This window comes from Eumetopias jubatus, unplaced genomic scaffold (genome assembly GCF_037043125.1).
Source record: "Eumetopias jubatus isolate StellerSeaLion01/CBP00866 unplaced genomic scaffold, mEumJub1_p1.0 scaffold_13, whole genome shotgun sequence".
Classification (NCBI taxonomy): Eukaryota; Metazoa; Chordata; class Mammalia; order Carnivora; family Otariidae; genus Eumetopias; species Eumetopias jubatus.
Genome location: NW_028274819.1, coordinates 3556722 through 3577480, shown reverse-complemented (window position 1 = coordinate 3577480; position 20759 = coordinate 3556722). Strand labels below are relative to the sequence as shown.

At 59.8% G+C, this 20759-nt stretch overlaps 1 protein-coding gene across 1 annotated transcript in view; it reads left to right on the top strand.

Moving 5' to 3' along the window:
• The window catches only part of ANO1 (anoctamin 1), a 76270-nt gene that overhangs the window by 23985 nt on the left and 31526 nt on the right, over window positions 1-20759 (top strand). Inside the window, exons 7-12 of the mRNA XM_088018183.1 lie at window positions 1520-1585; window positions 2075-2130; window positions 3913-3954; window positions 8849-8913; window positions 9668-9802; window positions 13601-13761. Of these exons, the coding sequence (XP_087874309.1) occupies window positions 1520-1585; window positions 2075-2130; window positions 3913-3954; window positions 8849-8913; window positions 9668-9802; window positions 13601-13761 (525 nt within the window). The remainder of the gene's footprint in view (window positions 1-1519; window positions 1586-2074; window positions 2131-3912; window positions 3955-8848; window positions 8914-9667; window positions 9803-13600; window positions 13762-20759) is intronic.

Below are 20759 nucleotides of genomic sequence, written 5' to 3'. Positions count from 1 at the left end.
GCCCTCCAGGGCCACGCAAGGGGTCGGTGCATCCGGGACGGAGGATCCTCGCACACTTGGCTTCCTGCAGAGGGGAAAATGCCTGCTGGGGCCGGTCGGAGAGCAGCAGGGTAGGGGAGTGCTGGGGGCCGGGATCAGGCGGGCTGCAGGTTCCCTGGCCGGTGTGGCCGATGGCCAGTCACAGGGGCCTCTTTCTGGGCCTGCAATCTCTGATCCCGTGTCCTAAGTCGGTGGGAATGGGGGGGGGTCCCATCCAGGGGTCAAGAGGAGCCCGGGAAAACTGTCAACCGTAGGCCCAGCCCACCTTAGACCGAGTGAGAGCCTCCAGAGTGGCCCAGGTCAGCAGAGGTGGGAGGAAGTGTGGCTCCTGTTCCAGCCTCAGTCGGCCTGGAGATTCCCTGTAGGGTCCCTTCCAGTGCAAACCTGCATGGTTGCACTGAAGGTTTGCAAAGAGCCCAGGGTCTGGGGGCTTCTCAGCTAGAGTTGATCCCTGCTCTGGGTCGTCTCCAGGGGCGGGCATCTCTGGTGAATCTGGTGACAGAGCAGATAGATCAAGGGTCCTCGTCTGCACCCCCACTTCACCTCGGTGCCTTGCCTGAAAGCCCTACTCACCTCCAAATTCACTCATTCAACTTGTAGCCAGTATTGATGGATTCTGTCACCCTCAGGGGATTTATGTTCTGGGGGAGGAAATAGATAATAACCAGAAAAGGCAGAACATCATCTTGTGGGGGTTAGGAAGGCTGCCAGGAGGATTTAGGAACAACGATCGGAAAAGGCCTTTCCGAGGAGGAGACATTTGAGCAGAGATCTGAAGAAAATGAGGGGTCCAGACCTGTGCAAAGGCCCTGTGGCAGCACCGTGTTGAGAGTGTTCTAGCAACAGTAAGGAGCCAGCGAACCTGAATCAGACCCACATCCACTTTCATTACAGATGAATTTTCATGCACGTGGGCTTTAGCTGGATGCTTCCACCTGTCTCTGGTTTGGATTTCTAAGCATCCCTCGGGTACCCTGGTCATTCCAGATCACTAACAGAGAAGATGATCTGTTTTTAAGTGGAGCTCAGGAAGACACTCTCCCACCCTTTCCCAGTGGCATAGTAAAGGGTGGGCCGGCTAGGCCACCGAGAAACCTACAAAGCCTCTTTGGCCGGGCTGAGGGTTCTGTGACCAGCAAAGGGCTCCTGGAGACTCTGGAGCAGCACTGGCCCCCGAGGGCATGTGCGAGATCAGGCTTCCAGGAGCCCCCATCCCCACGTGTGGCCGGCTCAGCCTTCCCTCCCCAGCACGGTCTCCTGGGGCCGGGCGCCGAAGGCACAGCTCCGGGTTCTGGGAGGCGCAGGTGACTTGTGTAGCGAGCGTGCCCAGCGCAGGGCCTGGGGCAGCTGTCAAGGCCGTGGCCACTGCTCCACCACCCCCCAGGCGTGCGGACCGCCATGAGCCAACGCTTTCTCCCCCAAATGCAGCTTTGGTCCTTTCAGACGTTTTCATGTAACTAATAGCCCGATGTACAAACAGGGCAAGGAGAGGGAAGAAAGAAGGACTCTGCCCTTTTAAATAAAAGGCGAAAATGTAGTAAATACGGTAAGTGCCTCCGCCCCCGCCCCGTGGGGCCCGCAGGCCTCCCCCTCGGCTTTCCCAATCAACCTAAAATCTAATTCCAAATTGTATGTGTGTTTTCCGACACATCAATTTTCCCACCCGTATTTTTCTCGTGATTCAGCTTTTCTAACCACTTGAAATCCATCTTTCTAGTCTGTAGGCTTGCCCTCAAGCAGGTGTGGGTAGTTGGTGAATTGCAGGCTTGGGGGTGCCTCCTTCCTCCCAGGCGTAACTGTCTCTTGGGGTTTCCTCTGTGTCTTCCTAATCCTGCCGATAGAGCATGTTTTTACCGTCTCCTAGTCGAACCCGGGGAGGAAACGCCAGAAAGGTGGCCTGGCTCTGTGCAGCCGGGTGCAGCGGGCTTTGAGAAAATTCTCGGCGACAGACACGGTCCTGGGACTGCTCTGTTGGCAAAGAGAGCGGCAGGAGACGTACCTGGTCCGTAATCCTCTCTCTCCCTTTATTTTTAAGGTATCACGAGCCTACTGGCCAATGGCGTTTACTCGGCCGCCTACCCCCTGCACGATGTGAGTAACCTTGACAAAGCACTCGCGCCTGCGTCATCGAACGCCCCAAATCCCCGCGGGCCACACCCCCAGGGAGCTCTCATTATCCTGCGGTCTCGGCTTCCTGCTTTGGCTCTCCTGTAAATGTCAGCTGCACCCAGGCCTTCCTGGCCAGACCAGGGGGGACCAGGCCCTTACACCCAGGGCATCTTTTCTTGCAGAGCAAGCCCACCGAGGCAGGGGCGTTTGTGGCAGGAACCCTGCCCGGGCGGGGTGTAAACCTTGTGGCCGGCCAGTCCACACAATGTCCCCCCCCCGGCCTGGGTCTCCCTGGCCGCCCCGCCCTGCCCCCACTCTGGCAGAGTGACTGGGACTCTGCATGTATCTATTTCTGCAGAGCAAGCGGCCAGCTTCCTGAGCTGGATCTCCAAATCCCTCTGGTATCCCCCGACAAATATAGCCTGTGGCCACGGCCGCGCGTTGGCTCCGTTGAGGTGCAGAGGGATGATTCTCTTCTTGTTGTCTCTATGGAAACGGGGGCTAGGGTTCAGCGGGGCACGGGAATGCACTGTGGGGCCCGAGCAGTGTGGGAACCCCAGACCGTGGGCCTCTGGAACGTTCCAAATGGGTGTTGCCCAAGGACTAGGAGCCACGGAGCAGGAGAGAGCAGAGAAGGGTGGGGCAGGGAGTCAGGGCACCCAGAGTCTAGTCCTGGCCACATTCCCCTGCGGCCCCGAGTGGAGGCAGCCCCTGTCCCCTCTGTGCCTCGCGTCCCCATCTACAAGTGGGGAATGGTTCCCAGCAGGCGTCCAGAGGGAGCAGAAGTGAGAGGGCTTCCAGTATGACCTTGGATTGGAGAAACCCAATTGCCAGAACAGCAAAGGGCCATCCCTTCAGACCCCTGACTCTGACCTGCTCATTCACTGTGGGGAGCTAGGGTCCAGTGACCGAGCTTTCCCACCTCTGTGCCTTTGGGAATGCTGTTCCTTCTGCCTGCATGCTCTTCCCCCACTCCCCAGGGCCACACAGAGCCCTCCTTTTCCCCCTGCACGGGTGACTTCTCCCTGCCTCCCCTCCCCCCGGCCTCTGAGGTTCCCTGTCCCACAAAAACACCACTGTTTGGCCACCGTTCCTTGGGCATATGTCTCATGAAAGCCTTCGCGCTTGGCATTTTGTAGGTGCTCAATAAATGCAGTGTTGATTTGGGGCGTGTGGAGTAAGTTGCCTCGGCCAGTGACCTGCTGGGTTTTTAAGGGTAGGGCTCAGACCTCACATGTGCCGGCCAGTGGTTCCGGCTGAAGGGGCCTCAACCACCCCCCATCACCCTCCATCAGTGGGTGCTCACCCGCCCCACAGGCTCCAGGAATGCAGCCCCCCAGCCCCGCCCAGCCGCACTCACAAACTTCTGGGCCTTTCAGCTGGTGACCCCTGCTAGATGTCAGGGCCACTTTGCTTCTCTGAGCCTCAGTGTTGCCATGTGTGAAATGGGAGTGTGGGTGCTCGCTGATCTCTGTGCACAGTGACCATAAAACCTCGGGCCCTCCGGGGGCCCTTGGGAGTGAAAGGGATCCCCACCTGGCAGGGCCAGATTCTGGGGCCTCCCGGCAGATGGGACAAACATTCACCCTATTGAAACAATGCAGAGGCTCCCGCCAACCTTCCCTGTCCCATGACTGGCTGCTGACTGGGGTTATCCTATCTGTGTTCGCGAGCGTGGCTGGTGCTTACGTTTGGAAGCATTGCGGATTTGAGCTCCTTGCAAGGTCTATCAGGTGGTGATAGCTTTCCTTTTCTCCTGAACAGGGAGACTACGAAGGTGAAAACATGGATTTCAACGACAGAAAAGTAAGTGGATGCAGAGCAGATGGAGGGCCGCGGGCGGGGCGGGGCTACGCGGTGGCCCATGGGGCAGCAACACTCCGGCCCCACGTCTGGGGGGACAGGGCAGAACTTCAGCCCGCTGGTGTGCACCCACCTCTCTGCATCTAAGAGGTGTCCGGGCGGGTTTTGGGGAACGTGTGAAAGCGAGGGTGTGTTTCTCTACCTTGGCCTTCCCCGCCGGCCCCAGAGAGCCACAGCCCCCTCCACACACTGGGGAGACTAGTGGACGTGGTTCAACCCTGTGTTTCTCAAACTTATTTGACCTGGAGCCCTTTCTCATGGAAAGGGTATTGAGCTGGTGTTCCTGGGGTTATGCCTCCGAGACACCGAGTGATCTGTTTATGGTTCAGTGCTCTCCCTGATCCTACGTACCTAGGCTCCCTGCGTCCCCACCCCCACCATGGCCACCTCTCTGTCCTCCTCACTCAGGAAGGTTCTTCTCTGCCATCCTGCCGTCCTGCACACAAGCCAGTGTCTGGCTTCCAGCCTCTTCCCCGCGCCCACTTTGCCCCCCCTCCCGCTTCCCAAACAAGTGCAGACTTCCTTCAGCTTGGGTGGGGAACAGACCTTCTGGACCCATTTTTGCTCCTCAAGAGCAGATCCTTCAGAGGCAGTGGGTAGAGACGCTTCCCTGGGAACCTCACAATGGTGGCCTTGTCCCAGATCTCGGGCTGGGAACCTCTGTGTATGGAATGTTCTCCATTCCTGCCTCCCGCCAGCCCCCCATACATGTTTTTAAACCTCTGGTACTGGATACAACTTGCCTGCCCGGGAATCCGGCTGAAGATGCTATCTGATTTAGCTCAAAAATGACATATTTGGTTATTTTTAGTGGAACATCTGGCATTCGTCTGAGACCCAGTGACTTGCAGAACCCCCCCCCAACCACCACCCAATTCAATCCCACTGGAGAAGCACCATTTCCTCCCCAGGCCTGCCTGGGGCAACTCTGGCCCCGGAGTCCATCCTCCTTCATGCCTTTGGGCCCCTGTGCCAAGTGTCTGGTGCCTTCCCTCCACAGTGACCCCCTTTCAGGCCTAATTCACAGGCCACTGTGGCCTTCTTCCCACCCGCCTCCCTGTGCACCAGCCACGCTGACCACCTCACTAATCTGAGACTACTCATCTGGTGGTCACATGCTGCCAAAACGATCTCATTCACTTACTTATTCAGGAGCTACTTACTGGGCACCAGGCCCAGCAAACATGGCTCTAGGTTTGTCCAGACCCACCTGTTCCCTCTGCCTGGAATGCTGCCCACCCTCCATCCCCCCCATGCCCACTGAATTTAATGTACCAGCTGTGAGTGCCAGGCCTGGCCCATGGGGGTAGTCCAAGAGCATTGGATGGATGATGGGTGGATGGATGGTTGGATAGATGGGGAGATGGATGGATGGGTGGATGATGGATGGACAGATGGATGGATGGATGATGGGTAGATGATGGCTGGATAGATGGGGAGATGGATGGATAGGTGGATGATGGATGGATGGATGGATGATGGGTAGATGATGGGTGGCTAGATGGGGAGATGGATGGGTGGGTGGATGATGGATGGACGGATGGATGGATGGATGATGGGTAGATGATGGCTGGATAGATGGGGAGATGGATGGATAGGTGGATGATGGATGGATGGATGGATGGATGATGGGTGGATGGATGGTTGGATAGATGGGGAGATGGATGGATGGGTGGATGATGGATGGACAGATGGATGGATGGATGATGGGTAGATGATGGCTGGATAGATGGGGAGATGGATGGATAGGTGGATGATGGATGGATGGATGGATGATGGGTAGATGATGGGTGGCTAGATGGGGAGATGGATGGGTGGGTGGATGATGGATGGACGGATGGATGGATGGATGATGGGTAGATGATGGGTGGCTAGATGGGGAGATGGATGGATAGGTGGATGATGGATGGATGGATGGATGGATGATGGGTGGATGGATGGTTGGATAGATGGGGAGATGGATGGGTGGGTGACGGGTGGGTGGGTGGACAGATGGAAGGGAGGGAGAGAGCAAGGAATGTTACAGGTAGGTGTTTGGGTTCTAACTCAGAGCCTTGGAGAACTTCTCATTCTCCCAAGTGGCTCCATCTTAAGTGACCTGGTTCTGAGTATTTTGCCTTTCCAGCGACAAAATTGGTGGCTCCCCCACTATTGGTCCCACCAGTGGCAGGGGAGCCCCCAGTGCCTGGCCCTGGATATGTCACAGGATGGAAAGGGGAGTGCAGTGAAGCCAAGGCCATTTTCCTGTGCCGAGCAGGAGGAGCACACGTAGGAATATGCTTAAGCAAAGAATCAGGCCAGGGCCAAGGCTGAGCATGGTCAGAACAGTCATAGACACTCGGGGCCCTTGGGAGTGGGAGCGTTCCTTCGTCCGGGGACATGGAGCGGGGCAGCTACTCCAGACGTGGATTGAGTTGTCTCCATCCCCATGCTGGGCTGAGAGCCACAGGACCCCGACCTATCATTCCCTCTCTCCCTCCTTCCTTCCGTAGTTACTTACTGGAACCCTGTTATCTGCCCCAGGCCCTGTGTGAGGTTCTGGGCTTAACGTGGACCGGGCAAACCTGGCCCTCATGGGCCTCCATTCTAGGGAGAGACGGCAAGGGGCAAGTGCATACACAGTAATTGAGGACAGAATCTGTGCCGTCGCGGGCCTGCCCAGCCGTGTGGGCCCAGGTGGGAGGTCTGGGCCGAGAGGTGCCGGTGGGTTGAGCCAGGCTCCCTCTGAGGTCCGGGGCCACTGTGCCCCGTTGGCCCACCCCAGGGCCTGACACCTCCCACCCTGCTTGCAAGGCTGAGGTGCACCTCGGAGCTCTGCCAACCATAACAGGGAAATCTTGACTTTGACTTCTCCACTCTGCCAGCTGCAGGGTGATTGATGTTCCCTTCTTGGCAGGAAGAACGCTCCACTGAGGTAAAGCGGTTGTGCAGAGAGCCAGGGTGTGTACCCCCAGCTGTCCCATGCACCCGTGAACGGTGGGCGCCAGCCAGCGTCAGTGGGCAGGCCCGGGAACGCAGGGGCCCGCGTGACGAGGCCGTGCCTTTGAGAAGGGCCTTCTGTCCCCCAGCCCAGTCTCGGACCCCCTCTTTCCCTTCCTCCTCCCTCCTTCTGCCCCCCAGCTCTGGTACGCCTCCTGGCCTGCGTGTGCTCAATATCAGCAGCTTGATTTCGCTGGAGGGGAGGAAGCTGCCCAGGTCAGTGATGGCCGCTTTGCCTTTCCGGAGGTGGTCTGTGAGCTCATCCAAGTTTGCTGTTTGCAGAGTGACACTGGGGGCTTTTCGTTGTCCGTGTAACCAGGCCTGCCTAGACGTGGCGAGCCCCAGCGCTGTGGCTTTCACGAGGCACAAGCCCTTGGGGATCCCCTCTGACCCGGGAAGAAGGACAGTCTCCACCAGAATAATGGAGGCCACAGGCTCAGAGAAGAGGGTCTGCCCTGGATGCCCAGCAGGGCTCAGAGGGGAGGGGGCCCTCCCAGGAGTTAGGACTCAGACTCAGAGCCCAGAATGCCCGCTGGAGGTCCAGCAGAGCCCACATTCCCGCCCAGGAGTGGTGTCCTTAACTCCCGCCTCTCTCCTCCGAGACAGAGGGGGCCCCCCATGCACCCCACTTCCTCCAGAGGCCACCCACCAGCAGCCAGCCTTGCTGGTAGTCCTTCAGGACGTGGACCCTGCCGAACACATCCCGTCGTGGCACTTACAGAAAGACATAAAGTCGAAAGACAGCTCATTTTAGAGATCAGAGCGGATGTGTGTGTTGACTTTTGAGGAAATACAGCACTTGTGTTCTGCATACTATTTCTCAGAGCTGACTCCCTGGTCTGTGGGTGCAGGACTCCTCCCAGCGAGCCTTCGTGCACACCGTTAATTTTCGGAGAATTACCTAAAGATATCTGGTGCACATAAAGCCCTCAGCTCCGGACTGCGGGGAGGTGGGGGCAGGTGCATCTGTCAGCATGGGCTGCCGTAGAGGAATACGCCGGCCAGAGCCTAAACCGCAGGGAGCTCGTGGGGCGGTCTCCCGCCTGCCTCCCTCCCGTTCCCCGTCTGATGCCGGCAGGGGCAGGCGGCCAGGCACAGGGGGTCCCAGCTGTGTGACTTAGGCTTTGAGTTAAGGCTGGTGAAGCATCATTGACCCACATGGGTGGGATTTCTCTCTTAACATCACCAGTCCCAACATGGTATCTTTCTTAGGACACTCTCTGCATGTTCGTACAAGGTTTTCGATCCATCAAGCTCATTACCATCCCTGCCCAGAGCCCGGGGGGTAATGGGGCATGTGTAAATTTCATTTATTTCACTAAGCCGTGTTAATCAGACAGCCCATCTCAGGAGAGTTTGGAACGCCTTGCCACTGGTATTTCTCTGCTCCAGAGCGTGGTGGTCTCTGTCCTTTATAAAGAATGACACGGCGTCTGACAGGGACAGCCGAGAACCCTAAGTGGAAAAGTCTCACAGGGTCCAGCCATTTTAGATCAATTCCGGATCAGATCATGAAGAGCGGGAGGCTTCCATAATGATTCCAGAAGCTTCTGTCACGTCTAGCCCGTTCTTACTCTGGTGTCAGCTCAGCTCCTACCGCCGATGGGTTCTGTGAGACCCTTACCGGAGCTGAAAGGTTCCTGTGGGTCTCCCCGGTCAGGACGGAAGCCCCGGAGCTCGGGGCTGTGTCCGCCGTGCTCACCTCTGGAAGCCCGGTGCCCCGCATGGTAGCCGGCACACGGCCGAATCTCAAGAGCTCTTTGTTGAATGAATGAATGATGTCCCTGTGAGCTGAGTACACCAGATCTGGGAAGCAAAGCTCCATTTCCACAAGCCCTCACCACTTGCTCTCCCCCAGCTCCTGTACCAAGAGTGGGCAAGCTACGGGGTCTTCTATAAGTACCAGCCCATCGACCTGGTCAGGTAAGAGAGGACCCCAGGTGCGAAGGGGTGGGCCTGGCTGCTCCGAGGCTGCAGGGGGCCAGTCCCTGGTTTGGACCGCACTGAATATTCAGCACCTGGGAACCTGTCTGAACGTGAGGAGCTTGGGAAGGGGGCCCCAGGTCCCCCGTAGGCCCGTAGACTCGCTGGAGGATGGGCTCTTTCCATCATGTTCACCCTCTTCTCCTGAATGCCCAGCCCCACTCAACCAGCTGGGTGGCCGGTGGGGCTCCTTGCATGGCTGGGTTGAGGGGAAGGAGAAAGCTGTCCTCTCTCCCGGGGCAGGAAGGGGAGCAGATATGTGTCCTGTGGGGAGACCTGCGGACTAGAGTCCAGCCCGTGAAAATTATTAACCCCCTCAAGGCACCAGAGATGCTGAATGTGAGGAGGGTTGGTTCTCTTGGTGCCTCCAGGCCGGAGTTCATTCCAGCTCTTACACTGAGCCGGGACTTGGGACAGAGCAGACGACCTCCCCGGCAGCCCACTGCGACCCCCCCCCCCCCGCCCCGGGCCTGGGCCTCACAAACAGAATGGCCCACCTTCCCGGGGTGCAGAAGGGCAAGGGGCACCCCGCCCCTGACGGCCGGGTCCAGAGCCCCCACCCACTCAGTCCTGCTTGGGAGAAGCCGGGGCCCGGTTCGAGCTGCTCCTTGCCGGGCAGGGAGGTGCCACACATCCTGCATGGGTTTGCAGTGAGCATAAGCTCGTCTCTGTTTGGCTTTGCCCTGCGGTGCAGGAAGTACTTTGGGGAGAAGATTGGCCTGTACTTCGCCTGGCTGGGCGTGTACACCCAGATGCTCATCCCCGCGTCCGTGGTCGGCATCATCGTCTTCCTGTATGGATGCGCCACCGTCGATGAGAACATCCCCAGGTAGGCGGGCAGCCCCTCCCTGCACATGCCCTCTGCTGACCGAGGAGCTGCATTCCTCCGGCAGGCCCTGGCCCAGCAGGTCCTTGAACCTGCGGGCCACCCCCCCCAAGGGGTGCGGAGCGCCGTCTGAGAGCGCAGACGACGGCTTTTCCAAAGCACAGACGCCCGGGAGACACTCTCTTGTCCGGAGGATGACGTAAAATAAGCATCCAGCTCCTTTTCCTTCTTGGGAGGTTTTTTGCCCTCTTTTAAATGAGTTTCTAATTCTTCAGTGACAAGGAACTTCAGGTCTCGTGCGTGGACTCCGCCCACCGGGTCCCTTTCTCCGCGCTGGCTTCCCCTCTCCCTGTGGCCCCGGGGGGCTTCGCAGGCACAGGGCTGATGCTCCTGCTGCGGTTCCTCGAGGGTTACATCAGGCATGGGGAGCTCTTGGAAGAAGGCCGGGGGCCCCGAGACGGCCTGGCCTTGTGCTGGGGTGTGGTTCTCCCAAAGTGGCAGCCAGAACATGAGTCAAGCAGTGGGAGCCTGGAGGCTGTGGTCCTCGGTGGGCACGGGAGTGTCCTGTCTCTTCCTGCCGTGTGCCAGGGCCGCGAGCCCTGAGCCAGAGGTGACCGTGTTGTGTGTTCCAGACGACAGGCCCCTGCCTCGGTCAGGGACGCTGCTGCCTGGCCCGCCGGCCCTGCCTGCCACAAGCGTGCAGGCTCTCGGGGAAGTCCAGGGACATCAGTTCGATTATAGCTCTTACGACTCAGCCCCATGTCTCCAAAGCAGAGCTGCGGCTTGGAAAATTCATCTGTAGTCCCAGTCAGGAAGATCAAACGAGTCTCTCACCTGGCCAAGAGACCGGCTTATTACAACTCCACAGCACAGAAAGGCCATATCCGGCAAACTTCTGTGTAAATGATGCTTTGATGCATGAGTAACACCTAAAATATTTCCACCCACCCGGGATCGAAACGTTAAAGGAATCTGGCTTACGTCCCCTCCAGGGCTATTTTGGGCACAGACAGAGCAGAGGAAGCTTAGTCCCCTTGTTGCCTAACGTGACATGAGACCATTGTGCTTGGGTCTGACGGTGGCCATCAGGGTAGCCCAGGTGTGATGCTGATTTAGTTCCAAAGCCCCAAGGGATGGTGACATGGCAAGTGGCAGGGGCCCCTGGGGGCTTCACCTCCCTTCCTCCCTCCCTACCCCACCCCCCCAAGAGGTAGTGCTGCCAGGAGAGCCTCAGCCAGGAGGCTCTGCCCGGGCACGTCTGCACAGCCAGGGCGCCGAGGTCCCCGAGGCCAGGCCAGTGCCACCACGTCCTGACATGTGGCCAGGGATGTGAACCACATTCACGGCGAATTCTGGACGCCCGTCCGACCTTGGCCTCAGCCGCTGCCCGGTTAGCGCCTTGGGCGAAGAAGGAGGTGTGTGTCCCCCTTGGAGTCTGATCCGTCCAAGTCTGTAGGGAAGCCGGTGGCCCTGCCCCTCAAGGTGCCGCCTGCCACTCCAACCCGGCCCATCCCCTCCAAAGAACAGACCTCCCATTCCTTGTCTTTATTTTGGCTGTGGGTGGTGAAGGGCGAGGCAGAGGGTTTAAAACCGGCAAAAAAAAAAAAAAAGGCTTTTTATCTGGCTGGCCTTGTTTATGCCAACGGGGAGGCGGGCTGGGCGGTGGGCAGAGCTGCACAGTCTGGCCCCTGCCCCCCGCAGGGCTCTGGGCCCCCCAGCCTCTGGCCAGGTCACTGGGGCCCCAGGCAGCATAGAGACAGTGGGGGCCATTATCAGTGCCCCCCACACCTGCCACCACCCAGGAAGGGCCCTCAGGAGAGAGGGAGCTCGGCGAGGGGCAGGAAATGGACCGTTCATGACAACTGTCTGTGCTTGGTTACCCCCAGGGTAGTAACAGGGCTTCATGGGCATTCCCCAGTTTCCCCAGTGTCCGGACAGCATGGGCGCTCATTCCCAGCAGCCCCGTTCTACAGATGGGGAAACTGAGGCCCAAAGAGTTTGAGTCACCCCCCACCCCCCAACCACACAGATTACAAATGGTAGAGCCGAGCCCTAAAGCCCGAGCTGGTTGGCTCTGGGGTCCACACAGCCCCACCGCCTGTGTGTGCCGGCCCTGCTCCCGCACACACGCACGTGCAGGCACGCGCACGTGCACTCACTTCCCCAGGTGCTCCGAGGCAGCAGCCTCCTTGCCACGATCATCATTCCACCTCCGTGCCTGACAAAGTGCCTGGCACACAGTGTTTTCATAGCGTAACTGTGAAGAGAGCCAGAATGCCCAATTGGCTGACACAGCGGGTCCCCGAGAGCCTTTCAGCAGGTGTCCTGCTGTGGGCCAGGCATAGCTGTGTGCATAAGTTCATGTGCATCCAGAAATAAGAAACAAAAATAACCCCCCCCTTCAGCCTCTGGGAATGAGCACTCCTGCCTGGGGTCTATTTATAGCTCAGTGTCTTGTCCAAGTTAGCAGGAGGAGAAAGTTCAGGGCAGGTAGAGCTGGAAGCGCCTTACTCTGGCTCCTCTCCTCATCTCCCAGAAGGAGAAACTGAGTCTGAGGCTAAAGGGCCTGGCCAGGGGCACAGAGGGCAGGAATAGCCAAGGGAGGACCCAGGAGCAATAGGTGAGAGCCTGCGGTCTCTGGGCAAGTAGACGAGAGCCGTGAAGGAGCATGGCCCAGTCCCCGCTCTGCTGTGTGTTCCTCAGCCACTTACTTCCCCTCACTGGGCTTACTTCTTCATCAATGAAGATGGGATTGTAATAGTCCCAAAAGCTGGTCCGGGCCAGGTGGACGCTCTTGCAGGCTCCTGCTCACACAGCTGACAGCCTTTGAATTTCGGCGTCTTCCAGTATCAGCAGGAGAGAGCCTGAGTGCCAGGGTGCTGGTGGAGGAGGGGAAGGCGCTAGGCATCGTGCCCCTCCCCTCCGGTCCCTCCACAGCAGCCGGGCTCCAGCCCCAGACTGCATGTCTGCCCAGCAGGATAAGAACCTGTGTTCAGCGGGACCCACTGTCCCGGCCAGGCACCCCTCGGCTCCTGAACGAGCCCTGCGCAGTGGATGTCCCCCACTCCAAGCTGCCTGTCGATGTGTTCCTTCCAGCCCAGCTACCTGTCTCCCCTCTGCGTCCAGAGCGCCCCGGGAGGCAGATACCTGGGCAGCCCCCAAGGCCAACTGCCCCACAGCATCCCCACCAGGGCGAACGAGCCTGTATGCACCGTGCCTAGGACATGCAAGGGCACAGGAGGGCACAGCGTATTTGTGGCTTCACCTGTTCCTCTAGCTGTCTTCCGGGGCCTTTTAACGTGAGCACCTGGGCAGCTCCCGCTATTAGAACAAGCCCGGACAGCACCCGACTATTAGAGGAGGCTGGCTGCCGACTCCCATACAGGCTGGGAGTCCTGCTGCCTCAGGTACCCACGAGAGGTGAGCACTGACATGCCTCTCTCGGGCCACACCCAGGGTCGGCTGCGGAAATTGCAGACCTTGTGCAAAATGAAAATGCAGGAGCCCTGTCCGAAATCCTGAAGAATTTTAAGGCGGTAACAAAGAGGCATGAAATCAAGCCAAGGCCCTTCCTAGCACAGGTCAACCTGGGACTGCACGTACCACCTGTGTCTGAAGCCAACCCTCGAGAGTGTGGGGGGATGTGGGTGTTGGATGCAGGCGGCCGGCAGGCCTTCCCAAGGTCACCTCACCGCCCCCCGGCTTGGCACCAGCACCCTCTCCCACCCCGGCGTGGCTCCTAGTGTGGAGTCCCTACACGTCCTGGCCCTGGGGACCTACAGGCCGCTGTCTGTCTTCCAGCATGGAGATGTGTGACCAGAGACACAACATCACCATGTGCCCGCTGTGCGACAAGACCTGCAGCTACTGGAAGATGAGCTCGGCGTGTGCCACGGCCCGGGCCAGCCACCTCTTTGACAACCCCGCCACCGTCTTCTTCTCAGTCTTCATGGCCCTCTGGGGTAAGCAGAGCCTGGCCGCCCTGGGTCCGTGGGGCAGGGGTGACTTCGGCTGGGCTCCGACGTGGCCTGCCTTCCTCCATGAGATTTCGCACGGCAGCGTTGGCCAGGAGTGAGCGTGGGAGGGAGAGAGTCGGGGGAGGCGACAGCCCGTTGTGTCTGCAGGTGAGGAGGCCCTGGGCTGTGTCCCGGATGCAGACTGGTTCTCCTATCTCTGCCTTACGAAAGGTGGAGGAGGGTGCTTTGCTCTTAGGAGCAGGCCCTCTTTCCTGGGACCAGGATCATTGACCCAGGAGAGCCCGGCAGCGCTGGGAAGGCCCTGGGCACGTCTCTCCTCGGGTCCTCGCAGCGCCCCTGCAGGCTCCACGTGCCCACTTTACGGGGAAGGACGCCAAGGCCCAGAGACAGCTGATGGGAGTTTCCCAGGGTCACTCAACTCCTGATGGAACGTGCGGTTTCTAGCGCCCATGCCCTTAACTCCTCTGCCACCCCAAGTCCAAGGCACACGGCTCATCCTTCAGGATGCTTCCCCCCTGCGGCACCTGACTCAGACACTGGGGGCATGAGAGGTGGGTGAGTGGTGCCTGGATGCACTTCTGCAGATGTTCTTGGATTATCAAACTGGCCCGTTCCCTCCTCTGGGGCCCTGTGTTACCCCTTTGCCAGGGGAGGATTCAGGATTCGGGCCCTGGGCAGCAGCGTGCAGAGCTGTCCCATGGGTGCCAGAGCCCCGGGCCTTGCCCCCAGGGACCCCCATCTAGTAGGAGATGGAGCTGGACACAGAGAGGGCACAGGAGCGAAGGGTCAGGATGCCTGCGGAAGGAAGTCAGGACGGACTCCCTGGAAGAGGTGTGAGCCCCTCGAGCGGAGTTCTGAAGATGTTGAGGGCAGAGGTGCTGAGCATTTGCGGTGCGGGGACTCAGTGTAGAAACGGAGGGGCCTGGGAATAGCCCTGCTGCTGGGTCTCGGAGTCTCACATTGCTGCTGAGGGGCCTCTGCCCGGCTCTGCACACACAGCATCGACCCTGTGCTCGGTGGGCGTGCGACGGGCAGTGGTGGGCTGAGAAGCTGCTCGTTTTGCACATGGGGACAGAGGCTGCCACCGGTCGGCCAGGCGTGTACCTCTTACCGGTCAGTGTGATCTAGACCTGTGAGGATCGGGTCACAGAGATTTCGGTTCCGGTGCTCCATTGCCGAGCAGAAACGTTGTCAGTCTCGCACCAGAACCCTCAATTCGGGAGGATGTTTCAGAACCGCAGAACTCTCGAAGTCGGGACCCGGGCTTCCCAACTCGGCAGCTGCCCCGGGGAGGCTGGAGGCTTGGGGAGGTCTGTCATCACGGGAGAAAAGGGACCACGGAGGCAGAGCCAGCTTCCGTGGCAGGACAGGGCTGATGCCAGAATCCTCACCGGGCCTGAGCCGGCCCCTGCCCAGCCCGACAGCCTCCCTCCCTGCCCAAGGCGGTCTGTTCAGACTCGTGGTGGTGTTCGAGCAAACTGTCAGCGAGGAGAGGGGGCGGCAGGTGTCCCTGGGGGGCTGAGGGTGCTGCCTGGCCTGGTCTCTCTGGAGCGGGGGGCTCAGGGTGGGCCGAACCTGTGTGGTTTGGAGGCGGGGGTGCAGAGGAGCTAAGAGGTGTCTCGGGAGACCCAGGAGGGGCGAGGAAGGCTGAGCGGCGGGGCTGGTTCCTCAGTCACATTTCCACACTTGCTGGAAACCGAGTGGGGTGCGACAGGCAGGGCCCACCAGCTCTGGGACGGGTCCTGCTGAGGATGTGAGCCGGAGCATCTCCCCTTAGATGCTTGGCACCGACCACCCCACCCACCCACCCACCTTCCAATCTAGAGAGCAGCTTGGTGTCCTTAGCAGGAGCCCCTGCCTGTGGGTCTCCTGCCCCAAGGCCTCGTGCCCCAGGCCCGGCGCTGCAGCCCCCACCTCTGGCTGCTTGCTCAGGGGGTGGTTCTCCACAAGCACCCTCCACTGGGCCCCTGGCCATCTCTCCTGGCCCCTTCAGGGTCCTTGGGCCCATGTGGCTGCCAAGCCAGCACCCAGCAGTGGTCCGTAGGATGACCCGTGAGCAAGGGTGACCTGGCAGTGTTGGACACCTGAGCTGCTAGACGGCGCGGTGCCCCTCTGACTGTCAGCCCGGGATGCCCAGTGGGCGTTTATACCCTCGGGACTCAGGCTGTGGCTCTCCCACCTCACCCTGTCATCCCTGGAAGTCTCAGCCTCCTGGGCTGTGAAGCAGGTGGCAAGGGTCAGAGGTGCTGGCTGCAGAGCCTCAGCCCGGGCTGAGCGCGTAGCTGACTCGGTAGGGCTCCTGCACAGTCATCACACCCACTGGTGGCACTGCCTACCACGTGGGGCAGCGTGAGACGTAAAGATGTATGTGACTGTGCCTGGCCGTGGGGAGTCGGGGGTTCATCAGCCAGTTTTATGAAGTGCCCGTGCTCAGGGAAGCCCGGGAGGCAAACTGATGATTCCGCTGCTGTTGGAAGCTTACAATCCAGGATTCAAGCGGGAGCAGCATGTGCAAGGGCCCGGTGGTAGGCGTGTGGGACCTGGTGAAGGAGCCTGCCGGGGGCAGGGAGGAGGTGGGAAGGGTGCAGCAAGGGCCCTCTGGAAGGAACTCCATGTTCTCACCAGGAGGAATCAGAAGCCAGGGCAGTCGGCCTACGGTATCAAAGGTGTTTTTGTGTCTTATCCTTGAGTCAGAGACAGCAGGTTTACGTAAGAGGCAGCTTGGGAGGGAGTGGAGGGAGGTCTGACCAGCTCGGATGGGGACAGCGGCCAGGGGGCTCTTGAGACCAAAGTGAGCTCCGTGGCAGGTGCTTGGGCCAATGGTGAGAAGCCGGGATATCCCGAGGGGAGCACGGGGGTGGGGCACGGGGTGGCCTCAAGGGGAAGGGGGCTGGTGGGAAGGACCAGAGCCACCTTCAGGAGACCTTGTCACCTCCCTCCCCAGCCCTGGGCTCCCCGATTTTGTCCCACCCATTCCCACTTGCCCCATGGGAAGCTCTAAGAGGAACTCAGCCCCCAGACTCCAGACTCCAGGCAACTACGCCTCCAAACCGAGGGCCCCCGACGGGGAAAGGACATTTTGATCATCACAAAGGACTCGGGCGCCTTGTTTCCTCTCTCGCGAGGACCATTCCCAGGGTGAAGAAGCTGGCAGGCGTGGCTGAGCGGGCTTCGTGTGAAGCCCGGGGGTACAGTTCCAGCCCCCGCCCCACTGTGAACCGGGGGTCTCGGCCTCCGGGTGGGGAGGAAGCAGGTCCCCTGCGACCAGCCCCCCCCCCCCCGCCCCCCGACAGAGTGTAACTTGCAGGTGCGCGGCCTGTCTCCTGGGCCAGGCACCACTCAGGGCCGCCTCTCTCCTGCGCGGTGAGGGAAGCCAGCTGTGGCCTGAGCTCGGTGCAGAACCGTCTTAGGCTCTAATTACCGGGCCTCCAGCTGAAAGCTGTCCGTGGCGAGTCGTGCTGCTGAGCCCTGAAAGCTCCCTGGGCTTCCGGCCATCGCAAGTGTTGTCTTGAGTACTAGCACCTTCGCTGTCCCCTGAAGGAACGTGTGCGGGACATGCGTGGGGCGCGGCACTTCCTTCTCAGGCCGTCACCCCAGAGTGGACGCAGGTCGTGCCCAAGTCTGACAGGGGCGGGTCTGTCGCCCCCCCCTTACACCGCAGCGGTCAGGAGGGGGCGGGCCAGTCTTGTCCCTCGCTCGCTGGGCCCGGAATGGCCCTGAGTGCCTGCAGCCTGTGCACACTCGGATAATAGAGAGTATCCGGGACTGTCCGTCCACCCCGGCTCCCAGGAGCTCCTGCCCAGACTCACCCAGCCCTGCCCTCCCTCCCGAGTGGCCGTGGCTCTGGGCTCATCTGTCCCACTCGTCGGAGCAAAGGGTCTGGGCCCTAAAAGTTTAAAACCCAACAGCCTCCCCGTGGTTCTCACACTGGGTTTCCCACCCGACAGGACGGTTACCCCAGGATGAGGGTGCAGCAAGGGTGGTGCCTGGACACAGCGCCCTCGCTGGAGCTCCCTCTCAGGGGCCCACCCCACACTTGCCCGCCCCTGAGCCGGTCCGCGGGTTTTGCACGATGCACGCCTCTCCTGCCTCACCCAGTCCTGGCTTTGCTTTAAAACGGCAGCAGCCCTTTTACCCATTTTTCCATTTGGGGGTTCATCTGTGGGTTTGGGGGAACACGGGAGTTCTGCTGAGAAGGTTTGAAACCTCTTTTCTCCAGCGAGGACCGGGGAGCTAGGAGAGGGACTTCGCGGCAGGTGCCTCAGGGGGTTAGCGGCGTCAGCGTAAAGGTATTGGCAAGGACAGGCACTTGGGAGCCACGGATTGTGCTGAACTCTGCCTTGCGAGGTGCAGGCCGCAGAGCGAGGAGGCGACACCTGTATTCCAGGATGGCTGCTCAGAGCGGGAGACAGACGCAGGCAGAAGTAAGCATAGCCTCACAATGAACGCTGTCGTGTCTCTTGGAGGACAAAGGCAGTCTTCTGAACGAGGCTGCGAGTGAAACTGTAGGTCACCAGCTCAGCACAGGGAGGGTTTCCAGCAGTGAGCACTGTGTCGTGCTAGGGAGGTGGTGAGCGCCCTGCCCCGGGTGTTGGAGGACCGCTTGCTGGGGCTGCTGATCTGTGTGGTTCCACCGCCTGCCCTCACCTCTCCGGACCCTGTGTCCGCCGGGAAGCACCTCCGAGCCCCCCCACTGCCCTCTGCTCCTCATTCTCAGCCTCCCTGGCTTCCTCAGGACCTCAGCACTGGTCAGCTGTCCCCTACCCCCCAGCCTCTCGGGTCTGGGCCCAGGAAGCTCCCAGCGGAAACTGAAAGACCTGCTGGCTGGGTGCACAGCCTCCTGGGTCCCTGCCCCGAGCCGGGAAGGCTCACCAGGCAGCCTGCTCGAGCCCCCAGTGGAACTCAGCTTGCACAGGCTGCCGGCTTGACGCTTGGGTCCGAGCCGATACTCAGCCGGGTAGCCTCTGTACCAGGATGGGCGGATGCGGGGAAGCGGTTAACGGCGCCGCCAGGTTCTGGGCCGGACCCAGGTTCAGACCTCTTAGCCCATCACCTAGCAGCTGTGTGACCTCAGGCAAGTGGCTTCTGCTCTCTGGACCCCAGGTTCCCCATTTGTAAAATGGGGGTAATAGTGCAAGCCGCCTGGAGCGGTGCCGGGGCCTCGATGGTGTTGTTCCTTGTGACATCCTTGGGGCCGTGCCTGGGGCCGGCGGTCACGTTGTGTTAGCTGTTACGTCGCTTCGGTGAGTGCTTGCTTATCGGAAATGTGAGAACAGCCTGGACCGAAGGAGGCTGGGGCTCAAATAAAACCCTGTGCTTAGGGGCCTCTGTCGGATATGTCCCTTCACCCCCTCCGGAGGAGAAGACCCGCTTCCCTTACCCGAACCCTGCGCTCCGCCGGGCACTGTGCTGAGCATCGTAGGTGTGGTGACTCCTTAATGCCCCCAGTGACTGTAGGAGGCGGATAGCTTTATTGCCCCATTTGACAGATGAGCAAATTGAGGCAACTTTCCCAAGCTTACACCAGCACTGAGAGGCAGAGGCAAGACTCGAGTCCCAGCACTCTGGTTCCCCAGGCCCCGTACTCGGCCGCTCATCCCTCCTCCCTCTGCCTACATGGTTAACCGGCTCTCGGTGACGTGCCTGCTCGACACAGGCCTTTCTTACTCCTGATGGAGGACCTGGACAGCTTCCTCATCTGTCCCCAAACACGCCTCTCTCCCCTCCAAACCCACACCAAGGGCTGACTGTGTGTCAGACCTCTGGGCAGGAGCCTGCAGAGGTGACCTCAGCGACGTGTCAGTAGCCCTGGAGGGAGGGTCGGTCGTTACTCTCCGATGAGGACACTGCGGCGCAGAGAGGGTATGGCTTGCCCGAGATCACACAGCTACCAGATCTGTAGCAGACCCGACCAACTCTGCCCCAGCCCATCGGCTTCCCCGATCTAAACTAGCGCTCTGGACACCTCTCTCCCTGCAGATGTTTTCCAAGCTCTGTTCTGCGCCTTCCTGGGGGAGCAGAGGGTTTCCTGGAGCCGGTCGTGAGGGGCTGGCTGGCAGGGACACCGCTCAGCCAACCAGTACCGCAGGGACTCATCAAATGCTGTGCGCCAGCTCCTGGGTTTGTGCTTTATTGAGCACCTACTGTGTGCAGAACAGCCCTTCCTAACACCCCATCCTTGAGAGACAAACGTGATTCCATCCCCCCAGGATGTAGGGAAAGGGGCAGATCTGTGCCTCTGCTGGTTGCACCCCCAACACACACCTCCTCTAGCTTCGCTTCCACCCTAGGAGACAACAATGCACCTGTCTGTCAAGTGCCGAGTTCAGTCCACACACTCTCATTTGGGGGAAAAAATAACAAAAAAGCCAAACAGCTCCCGTGAAGCACTTCCTTTGGGAAAAAATTATTATAAATAAAAAATTATTATAAATCAAGACAGAAGCAACAGGAAAGAGCCTGCGGGGCTTGGGAGGTGGTGATGTGGTCCAAACCCAGCCGACAGGCCGAGGGAGAGGGGGACGCCCCCTCGGTCCCCGGTGCCCGCAGCTGCACAATCGCTGTCAAGCATAATTATTAGAGATCTCAAGGTCGGTTTCCTTTAAATCCCTTATTCAGTGATTTGTTCATAGCCCTCCAGGGGATCATTTTCCCACTGGTATGTCTTCTTTCCCGTGTCCTTTCTTCTCCTGTCCTCCAGCTGCTGACGTTTCCGCGGGCACAGTGCCAGGGCCCTGGACCGGCTGCGGCCTGCACGGGGAGCGGGCGGGGTGACCAACCCCGGGCTCCAACCTCGAGTCTGCTCCCCAGTGGGGTCCGCTGGCCCGGGCACTGACACGTTGGTCCCAGAGACACCAGCTCGCTGCCGCCTGCGATGTATGACGTTTCAAAGCCTCAAATAAGGTGTCACACAAAGCAACTTTGAGCCCCGTTTAGCTATTTGCTGGGATCAATTTTCTGAAATTATGGCATAATAATGGGGT